We start from the raw sequence: 12,228 nt of genomic DNA, 5'->3' as shown, positions 1-12,228 counted from the left end.
ATCATTTCTATTGATAAATGTAATTTATAGATTTTATAAAAGGAAATGTTGCAAGCCAACTAAAATGATTACTGTTGTTGCTGAGAAATTACTGTCAGATGTGAGGGAAAGGCTGTCTGTAGGGAAGCATTTATATGACTCGGTAGATTTGTAAATGGCCATCATGGGTACAGGGACATCTTAATATTGTAGTTTCCCCTCTATTTTCTATGGTCATTCACAAGTACTTTAATGCTGAAACCAGACTGCCGGTCTTTTCCTGGATATTTGCGGAAAAGTTGCCACGTCAAACTTGAGGGAATGCCTTTGCTTTGCGATAGTTCAAAGTCAGAGGAGGTTCTGGAAGCTTCTGCCCATTTGAAGCCTCACCTCTGCCCACAAACCCGGTGGGGTGTGGCGTCTGAACAAGAAGGTGCCTGTAAAAAATTACCCCCTGAACCTTTATTTGGCAACTCTGAGCTGTGCTCGCCGTGCCACACCCATCTCCCCACGCCAGAGACAGGAAGCCTGTCAAACCTACTGTGAAAGTGATAAGAGGAGACGCAGATGTCTCCCTGTGACTTTGTGGCGGTGTTGAGTGTTTGTGTCTTGGGGAGATCACCACACAGTGCCTTTTCTCTTCTCTTCTCTTCTCTTCTCTTCTCTTCTCTTCTCTTCTCTTCTCTTCTCTTCTCTTCTCTTCTCTTCTCTTCTTTTCTCTTCTCTTCTCTTCTCTTCTCATCATCGTCTCCTTACTACAGGCTCATCGTTTGCTGCTCACATGCTGTGGAACTTTCTTAAGAGACTTTCAGCGTTGATGTGACGGCCATGTGTGTTTGTTTTCTGGATCATGCATCCACACTCCACAGAACTGTATGTAACATTGTGTCTTTTGAAGTACAATTTATTTATTTGACAGACTTTTGGACAGAGACTTGTCAGCCAAAGCTTGTTCAAAGCCATGTTCAGACTAAAGACATCACTCAACTGAATTCTTCACTTTTTTTGACACATCAGCTGAAATAAACTTCCAACAGAGTACTTTTGTAGTTTCCTGGTGCTCCTTCAAGACAGGTTTGTGAGGGTTGGGGTGTGATCTTTCAGTGGTTTCTTATAACTGAGGATTAAAAGGAGAAGCAAGTGCAAATTAGTCAATTGTGTGAGGTGGTTTTGTGTGCACAGCTGTGAGGCTGTTTTTGTCAGAGGCCAAGCCCTTAGAAACACAAAAGCCCCTCACTTTTCTGCACACACTGTTCACATTGCTTTACTTTTTTTATGTCAAACAACAGAGGTTTTGTATATTGGGTACAGTTCATAGGCCAAGGGTTGAGCTCTGTATGACGGCAAGCGGAGGCCCACCACAGGTTAGCTCAAGGTCTCAGTCATTGTCAATCATCCTGCCTCGCACCAGATGCTTGTTCCGTGCTCTGGCTCTCCTTCAATAAATCATGGCCATAAGGAACGCCAGGCCTTGAACCCTTGGCCGTTAAAACCTCACGTTGTGGTCATGCCCTCACGACACAGGTTCCTCTGGAGAAATGTGTGCAGTTGTAACACATGTTCTCTCTCTTGTCACTGTTAAGTAATGTGCAGTAAGTGTAAGAATGTGTGTGTGCATGCGCGCGTGTGTGTGTGCGTGCATGTGTGTGTGCGTGCGTGTGTGTGTGCGTGCGTGTGTTTGTGTCTGTGTGTCTGTGTGTGTGTGTGTTTTCTCCATGTGTTAGTGGACTGTTTGCTATAAAACAATCATGATAGAATGCCTTTTCATGTACTAGATACCGACAGAAGCATCCGTCTTGTTCTATTCTTACCCCCCCTCCCAAAAACCCCCCCCGGCCCTTCCCAGCATGCATTTGCCTTGCTTTGAATACAGGAAATGCCATTTACGTAGACAAGACATTCCCCCTGTGGGGTGGGAGAACAACCACTGCAGCACAACTGGCACATTTATTGTCAGTTTCATTGCACAGAATGCAGTACAGTGCAGCAAGTGAAGCTTTGCATAGTCCTAGTCTTTGGTGAATGTTAGTTATTTGCAGCCAGCCTTGCTTGATGGAGACACAGGTGTGTGCCACAAAATATGCAGACTGCATACTCATAGACAATATTATAATCAAACCTAGTGCAGATTCAAATTGAATGTAAGTAGCTTTTCCAAAAGAACATATACTATTTTGCAACATACAGTAAGATCATATGACACTGAATGTTTAATAAGCTTTATCTTGAAAAAAATGAACACTCCCACAATATCTAGACATTTACATAGGCCGTGGTTCAAAACATTGGCAGTATAGTGCATAATCGTATTAGAGTCAAGTTACTGACATCAGAAGCTACAAGATACAAGGAAGAAGGGCTTACATGACTGGACAGCTGACTTTTCAAAAATACTCTGGCTTTCTATAGTTAGTGCTAGAAAAACACCTGCTTGAAATTAAAATATTATACTCTGGTTACAGATCATGTATATTTTCTCATCTGACAGGGATGACTGACATTTTAAAGCACTAGGCACATATGTGCTTACACATTTTGGACCAAAATATACACCATTATTGCTTAAATACTGTGCATCAATACTTTAAGCATGTACTACAAACTCGGTCACGATTTTCACCAGGTGGACTGGTTGGACTATGGAGTTAGCATCGCTGTACAATATCTAGAGCTGGAGAGCTTACTTATATGTGCTAACACCTTACATTAGGCAGTGGACTTGATACACTAAGATGTTCTTTAGCCTGAACATGTCATAATGTATACCGTATATTTGCCTATGGCAAGCATTGTGGCAAATAATGTAGCATCTGGTGCTTCTCCTACATGTTGACATCAGTTACACTAGAAGCTTGTCTCCAGTCCCTCGGGCGAGCAGTGGCATTGCTGGAGACGCTGCTAAGAGGGGATCTCTCTCTGTGTGTTTTCTTCACTTTTTCTCTCTCTTTTCTCTCTCTCTCTCTCAATGTTTCCCCAAGAACTCATTTGTTATCACCCTGTCCATCTCTGCCTCTCTCTCCTCTGTCAGGGCTTTGCTCCCTGGGTGAGCAGCACCACGCTGAAGCAGAGGGCCAGAAGGCTGGTCCCCAGCAGGTCTCCCAGCGCAGTCAGGTACGGGATGGAGAAGTTATCAGGGTCCAGCCCCCGCCTCCACATCCCACGCACCAGCAGGTCCGCCATGTACAACAGGATCACCACCTGAAACACACACACACACACACACCATTTTAGTGAAAGTGCTGTTATTATGCAACAGTGATACTGTCGTTATTATGCAACAGGTCATTTCTATTTAGCTCAGCCATTGTTTGGTGTAATTTTATACCATTATTAAAACCGGTAAAGTGCAGCAAACCCAGTGCAGCTGCGGTTCAGGAAAATAAAACTATTTTGAAACATTTTGGAACAAAACCATTAGGCAAGTTTACATGGTAGAATGAGCTGACTGGCTACTTAATGTGGCCACAACAGAAGACTTCTGGTAACATGTGGACCTGATTTCAATGGGAGGGTGAGAGTACGTGTCAAACACGTGGCTTTAATTTAGCATGAGCGTATTTGGATGTAGTCTGAGGGCCCTTAGTAACAGTCAACGCTTTATTTGACTTGACTTGATTTACACTACACATAAGCAGCCAGGCCTTTGTTTATTTCTTCAGGAAAAAGATATCCAAAATCTTTGGGTCCATGACAAGTGCATGAATCACACTGACTCTTGGCGTTCCTTGATTAATGTTGCAGATATTGCAGAAAATACTTATGAAAGTTGAGTGCCTGTGTAAGTAAATGTAAGTTTGTCTATAGATTGCATGTCCACATCAAATCCATATAAGAAGTTAACTTCAATAAAACCATTGAAGTGACCCGAAATGTAGCTTAAAACCGAACTATCCTGCCGACAGACTGTTGCATGATGAATATGACCTCAATGAGGAAACCCCCTGACCTGTAAGAGGGCAGCACACAGGTAGCAGCAGGTGAAGGTGGGTGTGATTGACACGTGCCCTCCCTGGAGCAGGTAGATGGTGTAGAGAAAGACCAGGTGACCTGGGACCACCAAGACCACAAGAACCTGGGCCGAGGTGGAGTTCACCCCTGCAGGCACACAGTAAGGGGCTTTAGTCTAACCCTATTCCCAGACAAAACATTGCAACATGAAGCTCATATGAATTCCATAGATTCATCTGAGCACCACCTCCCCATAACATTATTAGCTACAACAATATGTCAATACAACTCCAGAATAGTTACTCCAAGTACTTGCTGTACGGTGTTTCAGTAGTGTTCAGAAATCCTAAGGCCAGTTTGAGGACCAGTCTTGAGTCAACTATAACTGACTGTCAGTATTAGAGCTTATAAGGTGCAGTGTGTAGGATTTAAGGGGATCTTTTAGCAGAAATGGAAAATGGTATTCATAAATGTTTTCATCACTACGAATCATTGTGTTTTCATAAACTTAGAATGCGTTCTTTGTATCAACATAGGGAGTGGCTCCTCATCCATGTTCTACAGTAGCCATGAACGGACAAACCAAAACACTCAAAAGGGCTTTTTGCGTTTTTACGGCAAAAAAAACTGGAAAGGGAGTATTCAGTTGGTTGCAATTTGCAGCCTCACAACTAGATGCCACCAAATCCTACGTACTGCACCTTCATCGTTCATCAGGTGACATTTGAATGTAGATGTTAAATAAGCACCTGTGTGTTATAATTGGGGAGGTGAGGTGTCAGGGATGTTAAGGTGCTCATGTGGCCTTGGTAGGCTCTGACCTGACATGCAGAAGGTCATGCAGGGGTCAGGCCAGTGCTGCCTCATCTTGTGCGGGAGAACTCCCGGAACACTCCAGAAGTGCAAGTAGGTGGAGATGCGGCTGGCCTGGATGCCAACCAGGTTTCCCCCGACACCTAAATGAGAGGGATAGACAGAGAGAGCGAGAGCAGAAGAGAAAATGAAAGACTGTAGCAAAGGGGATGGTGAACTATGTCTGGCAGTCTGCAAAACAGAGTTGCTGAGCTACAGATACGTAAATACTTTTGCTCTACAAAACAACCCCAGTATTCCATGATGCAAAAGCCTTGAATGATGTAACAGCTTTTGTATACAGCTTCATAGTGAGCACAACGCAACATGGAAAGGCATTTCCTGTGATCCCCCAGCCAAAGTGACGGATTTCTGGTTGCTACTTCCTTGCTCTTCTCTTGCTCTTCTCCTGCTTGTTCCCCTTCATCTCGGGTCAGTGCTGTTATGCTCAGTGCACAGAGACAGGGTGGTGGTCTCTGTCTCATTTCACACTGAGCATATAATATGGAGTGATTTTCCATAAGTGGGTTTGAAGAGTGCTCTTCAGTCTAAAACTGCAAATTAGGGAGTCATCCTCAGTGTGTCATCCACTCCAACAACCTCTCAACCCTCAACCCTATACTCATGTTCTATCTCCAACACCATCATCCCAAAGAAATGTGCCTGATATTACAGTCAATGCTTAGTCACGCTGCCTTTCTCAGTGCTGGGAAGTGTGCATCTCCTACGGGCCTCAAGACATGGCCTTAACACTGCCGGGTTCTGTAGCTCCAGCTGAGCAATAAGAGCACTGAGGTTTACTCAAGCTCGAACTCAGCCCAACATGTCCATGTGTAATATGTGAGACCTACAGTAGCTCAGCAGTGAGGTTTACTCAAGCTCAAACTCAGCCCAACATGTCCATGTGTAATATGTGAGACCTACAGTAGCTCAGCAGTGAGGTTTACTCAAGCTCAAACTCAGCCCAACATGTCCATGTGTAATATGTAAGACCTAGCTCAGCACTCAGGTTTACACAAGCTCAAACTCAGCCCAACATGTCCATGTGTAATATGTAAGACCTAGCTCAGCACTCAGGTTTACACAAGCTCAAACTCAGCCCAACATGTCCATGTTTAACATGTAAGACCTAGCTCAGGCATATTCCCGCTGGAATGGGCTTTCTGTAGAAGAGCAGCTCTGGGCCTGCCGTGCTCTCTCATCCATGGCCTGTGTTGCCATCAGTGCAGCCCTGTCTAATGAATAATTCAGAGTAGCCTGAACCAGTGAGGCGCAGCGAGGCGTAGGTGGGACGCTCCGGGTCATCCGGTGCACACAGTTGGGGATGAATAAAGGCATTTCACATGCAGATGGATGCCTTCTCAGCATGCCCGTGATCATGGTCTTTCTCTCTCTCTCTCTCTCTCTCTCTTTCTCTCCCTCTCTCTCTCTCTCTCGCTCTCTCCCTCTCTTTCTCTCTCGCTCTCGCTCGCTCTCTCTCTCTCTCCCTCTCTCTCTCTCTCATTCTCTCTACATCAGTCTTACACTCTTCTCAAAATCCCTCCTTCTTTCTCTCCTTCCCTCTCTTTCTCTCGGGTCTCTTTCTCCTTGTCCCTGTACGACATTCAAACAAGCATGTTTGTTTTAAACAGCTGTCCCCTCATTAGCTCCATTAAATGACCTCCCTGTCTGCCGTGCCTGGTGTCATGAGGGCAGAAAGCTGTCATGAGAGGTAAGAGGATTAAAGTGACGAAAGACGAAAGAGAGACACGTAAGGAGGAGCATAAAACTCCAGTGACACAGGCAACAGTCAGAAAGACAGCAGAAAGGAGGGATTAACTGAAAAGCAGAAGACATTGGAAAGAGACTTTGAGGAAACCGCAAGAGAAGCGTTAACGGCGAAGATTGAAAAGAAAGGGAAGTGGGTGAAGCAGAGGAGATATATATATATATATATATATATATATATATATATATTGGTAGAAAGGGAAACAGCAGATGAGATGGGGAGTTAGTGAGAGGGGGGGCAGAAAGAGAGACAGAGAGAGAAAGGAAGAGGGAGTACGAGAGAGAGAGAGAAAGAAAGAGAGAGAGAGAGAGAGAGAGAGAGTGGAATGAAGGGAGCAGAAGGCAGAAGAAAAAAAGGCGGTCACCACATTTCCTTATTGAAATACTCATAAAAGCAGTGGATTTGGAGAGCATTTTGAGGAAATCAGACGGAGACAGGAGCTGTTGAGCGTTCAAACCAGACGGAGCTTTACGTAATTCTCTCCCTCTCCCTCTCCCTCTCCCTCTCCCTCTCCCTCACCCTCTCCCTCTCCCTCTCCCTCTCCCTCACCCTCTCCCTCTCCCTCTGCTTCTGCCTCTCCCTCTCTCTCTCCCTTTCCCTCTCCCTCTCCCTCTCCCTCTGCCTCTGCCTCTGCCTCTCTCTCTCTCTCTCTCTCTCTCTCTCTCTATCTTTCCCTCTCCCTCTGCCTCTGCCTCTCTCTATCTCTCTTTCTCTCCCCCTCTGTCATGCATCACTATTCTATGTCAGCTCTCCCTCTTCAATTCCAAGGTGTCTTGACAAATCTTTGTCTAAATGTGTAAAGGCATTCCTACATCTCCACTCATTTGTTTTAAGTAGTTTGAAGTGCCACAGTATTGCTGTGTAGGCCTTGAAATATGACTGCTGTGAGCAGTTTTCCCTAATCCTTAACCACAAATGCCATTACATCTCCTGGCTCAGCAGAGTTTTGCACGGCTGGCTTGAGACTTAATGAGGAGACTGAGAAGAAATGGAGCCGTTTTGAATTTCTCACCATCTGTTAATCAAATCTTGTATTGCAACTCTTCCATAACTTTTCCATATAACGATGAGATTAATTGTGGGTTGTTGGGAAAATAATCAACAGATTATGTTCTCTCATCAGATCAGTAATCTCCTATGACATCATTGTTTGCTTACTGGTTCTTGTTTAGATTAAACATTTGAATCATTTTGATTGTTTCTGATGGAGATACTGTAGCTTTAAACAGTATTTACTTCATGGTAGGCCTACTATAAGACCAGCGACTCAGTATTTACTTTATGTTAGGCCTACTATAAGACCAGAGACTTAGTATTTACTTCATGGTAGGCCTACTATAAGACCAGAGACTCAGTATTTACTTCATGGTAGGCCTACTATAAGACCAGAGACTCAGTATTTACTTCATGGTAGGCCTACTATAAGACCAGAGACTCAGTATTTACTTTATGTTAGGCCTACTATAAGACCAGAGACTTAGTATTTACTTCATGGTAGGCCTACTATAAGACCAGAGACTCAGTATTTACTTCATGGTAGGCCTACTATAAGACCAGAGACTCAGTATTTACTTTATGTTAGGCCTACTATAAGACCAGAGACTTAGTATTTACTTCATGGTAGGCCTACTATAAGACCAGAGACTCAGTATTTACTTCATGGTAGGCCTACTATAAGACCAGAGACTCAGTATTTACTTTATGTTAGGCCTACTATAAGACCAGAGACTTACTATTTACTTCATGGTAGGCCTACTATAAGACCAGAGACTCAGTATTTACTTCATGTTAGGCCTACTATAAGACCAGAGACTTAGTATTTACTTCATGGTAGGCCTACTATAAGACCAGAGACTCAGTATTTACTTTATGTTAGGCCTACTATAAGACCAGAGACTCAGTATTTACTTCATGGTAGGCCTACTATAAGACCAGAGACTCAGTATTTACTCCATGTTAGGCCTACTATAAGACCAGAGACTCAGTATTTACTCCATGTTAGGCCTACTATAAGACCAGAGACTCAGTATTTACTCCATGTTAGGCCTACTATAAGACCAGAGACTCAGTATTTACTTTATGTTAGGCCTACTATAAGACCAGAGACTCAGTATTTACTTCATGGTAGGCCTACTATAAGACCAGAGACTCAGTATTTACTTCATGGTAGGCCTACTATAAGACCAGAGACTCAGTATTTACTTTATGTTAGGCCTACTATAAGACCAGAGACTCAGTATTTACTTCATGGTAGGCCTACTATAAGACCAGAGACTCAGTATTTACTCCATGTTAGGCCTACTATAAGACCAGAGACTCAGTATTTACTTTATGTTAGGCCTACTATAAGACCAGAGACTCAGTATTTACTTCATGGTAGGCCTACTATAAGACCAGAGACTCAGTATTTACTTCATGGTAGGCCTACTATAAGACCAGAGACTCAGTATTTACTCCATGTTAGGCCTACTATAAGACCAGAGACTCAGTATTTACTTCATGGTAGGCCTACTATAAGACCAGAGACTCAGTATTTACTTCATGGTAGGCCTACTATAAGACCAGAGACTTAGTATTTACTTCATGGTAGGCCTACTATAAGACCAGAGACTCAGTATTTACTTCATGGTAGGCCTACTATAAGACCAGAGACTCAGTATTTACTCCATGTTAGGCCTACTATAAGACCAGAGACTCAGTATTTACTTCATGGTAGGCCTACTATAAGACCAGAGACTCAGTATTTACTTTATGTTAGGCCTACTATAAGACCAGAGACTTAGTATTTACTTCATGGTAGGCCTACTATAAGACCAGAGACTCAGTATTTACTTCATGGTAGGCCTACTATAAGACCAGGGACTCAGTATTTACTTTATATTAGCCTACCATACGACTCAAGACTCAGTGTCCCTGAGGCGTAACTCAGCTCACTGATATGGCATGTACCCATGCGCTAACCTTGAGTGTTTCTCAAATGTGAAAGCCATGTTAGTCTATTTGAGTAATTAAACAGACCAGAAAAAGCTACACTTCTAAGTGTGTAGTGACAAACAATAAAATAAAATAAAAAATATGTCACTGCAATATAGTATACTCAGTATAGTATAGTATAGTATAGTATAGTATACTCTTTCATTAAGATATAGATAAAGACAAGGGACTCTTAGCCAGAGGCCCTTGGCCTGGACTGTTAAATACAGTTAAAGTTTACAGTTTAATTCAGGCATTCTCTCACTGATTACAAAGGAACTGTGCGGTCAAAGATCACTTTGTCTGCTTGTATAACAACCCTTTACCACAAAATCCATGTTGTCGTTCAGACGTGACTGAAAGGAGATTCACACCTGAAGAATGAAGAAGGTGTGAGCCTGCAAACTCACCATTCATGACTGGTGTGAAGACAGCCATGCCCTCGTAGTTTGGATCACTGATGGTCTTATCCAGAATCAACCCTCCAATGCTGTGATGAGACAACAACAAGAGAACACAGCACACCATTATCTTAGCCAGTTTCATGTTTACTAACCAAGCCAAGCTAAGCTGTAAGAGAAGACAACAGCCACCAAACTAGATAGCACATACAACAGAAGAGGAAGACACATGTTACATTAGGAGGAAATACTTCATGATTAGACAATATGAATCTCTTGCTCTGTCCTCTGTGAGCTTTTTGAGACAGGTTGTCATTGGCTACCTGCTGATTGACATGGCCAAGATGACAGGCTGCCACCCAGACTGCAGCACCTCTGTCATTGGTGGGCTGCTGTGGACGATGGATAGCCAGACTGGGATAAGCGACAGGAAGAATCCGCACACGAGGGGGGACAGGTACCATATCTCTGGGGATGAGAAACATTTCTGAGACGTTAGTGAGACATTCTTTTACTCTTCAGCTGACAACTGTGCTAAATCTCCATCCTGTGTGTTACTTTTCCTGGAAACCCCTGATGTCCAATTCCAATCCGAATGGCCATCTAGTGGCCACCAAGAAAACAATTTGATTGATTTTATGATCATGAAAAAAACAGTCTTTGGCAACACGTCATTCTGCTTGTAGGAACGACTGCTTGTTCTGCTTGTCAAAAGCAGAATGTTATGATTTAACAAGTCTGCATTAGCATGGAGAATTATAGTTGCAGTCAATCATGTCTGCCATGTGCTGGCCCAAATAGGAATAGCTCAGATTCTGCCAATTCAGACGCTGGCATCCCTTGTTCAGATGGGTTAGTTGGGATGAAAGGAAACAGGAGAGCTGTCCATGTGCAGTGTTGGAATGCATCTATCTGACCTTTGACCTGGAAGAGGAAGCTGCTGACCCAAGCCAGTATAGAGAGGGTGATGAGGTCCCCGAGACTGGCAGCGATAGGGGTGGCCACGTTGTCTGGGTTGATGCCAACCTTCCGTGAGCCAATGATCACACCGATCATCACCAGCCCTACAGATGGGTTGGACAGGATTGGTTTTGTGTGACCAAAATAATATTTTTCACTTTCCTTCATTATTAGAAATTGAAAAAAAGAAGAGAGGAATCATTAAATTATCATTCTGTCTAGTGGGATTAGTGCACACAAGCACATCCACATAAATGTGTGTCTGTACCTAGACAAACACTTGCATTTCTGTCAGAATCAGAATCAGAAACAGATTTATTGTCAACTAGGTATACGCCTACCTGAAATTTGCTCTGGTGCATGGGTGCATACAGTAAACATAAAAACATAAAAAACATAAACATACACACACAATAAGTACTACACATAACATAAAACATAGAAACACACTAAGTACTACACATAACATAAGTACTACAGATAGAACACAGTATGGAAACAGATAAAAAAGTGTATATAAAAGTAAAATAAAAAGTAAAGTGAGAGGTAAAATGCAGGGCAGGTGTGCAAAAGTGAGAGTGCAATGTGCAATGTGCAATGTGCAATGTAAAGAAGTGACAGTAAAATGTGAGTTAACATAACTCAGACTTGGGGTGTGGGGGCGGGGCAAGAGTCCAAGACAGGTGGGGATCCAGGGGGGTCGGTCTCTAGTGTGAGAGTGAGTATGCGTGTATCTCACACCAAGTCCTGTGCGTCTGACATCACAGTGCCTCTGTGTGTGTGTGTGTGTGTGTGTGTGTGTGTGTGTGTGTGTGTGTGTGTGTGTGTGTGTGTGTGTGTGTGTGTGTGTGTGTGTGTGTGTGTGTGTGCGTGCTGTGTTTGTATATCTGTATGATGACATTTGGTTGTGTCTGTGTGTGTGTGTGTGTGTGTGTGAGTGTGTGTGTTTTACCCAGACACAGGGCTGCGATGAAGGCTGTGGTAACGCTGCTGGCACAGAGCACGGCTGCATGCTCCAGCTGCAAGCTCCCTCTGCCCACTGCACCCAACGCCACCGCACCCACCGCCGCCAGCAGACCCACCACTGTGGCCTGCACCTGAGAGAGATGGAGAGAGAGAGAGATAGAGAGAGAGAGAGAGAGATGGAGAGAGATGGAGAGAGAGAGATGGAGAGAGAGAGAGATGGAGAGAGAGAGAGAGAGAGAGAGAGAGAGAGAGAAAGAGATGGAGAGAGATGGAGAGAGATGGAGATTGAGAGAGAGAGAAAGAGAGAGAGAAAGAGAGAGAGAGATAGAGAGAGAGATAGAGAGAGAAACAGATGGAGATGGAGAGAGATGGAGAGAGAGA

The 12,228-nt window shown here is 43.7% G+C and overlaps 1 protein-coding gene across 1 annotated transcript in view; it reads right to left on the bottom strand.

The window, feature by feature from the left end:
- Positions 1-3,003: 3,003 nt before the first annotated feature.
- Positions 3,004-12,228, bottom strand: part of LOC308371099 (solute carrier family 41 member 3-like) — a gene marked incomplete at both ends in the record, with an annotated part of 11,705 nt that continues 2,480 nt past the window's right edge. The window contains 7 exon segments of the mRNA XM_080845887.1: positions 3,004-3,177; positions 3,926-4,074; positions 4,749-4,883; positions 9,931-10,010; positions 10,245-10,389; positions 10,839-10,985; positions 11,834-11,978. Of these exon segments, the coding sequence (XP_080702013.1) occupies positions 3,004-3,177; positions 3,926-4,074; positions 4,749-4,883; positions 9,931-10,010; positions 10,245-10,389; positions 10,839-10,985; positions 11,834-11,978 (975 nt within the window).

Source organism: Sprattus sprattus, assembly GCF_963457725.1.
Source record: "Sprattus sprattus genome assembly, chromosome: 10".
NCBI classification, from domain to species: domain Eukaryota; kingdom Metazoa; phylum Chordata; class Actinopteri; order Clupeiformes; family Clupeidae; genus Sprattus; species Sprattus sprattus.
Note: the sequence above shows the minus strand (reverse complement) of the source record. Positions and strands in the feature narration are given on the sequence as shown.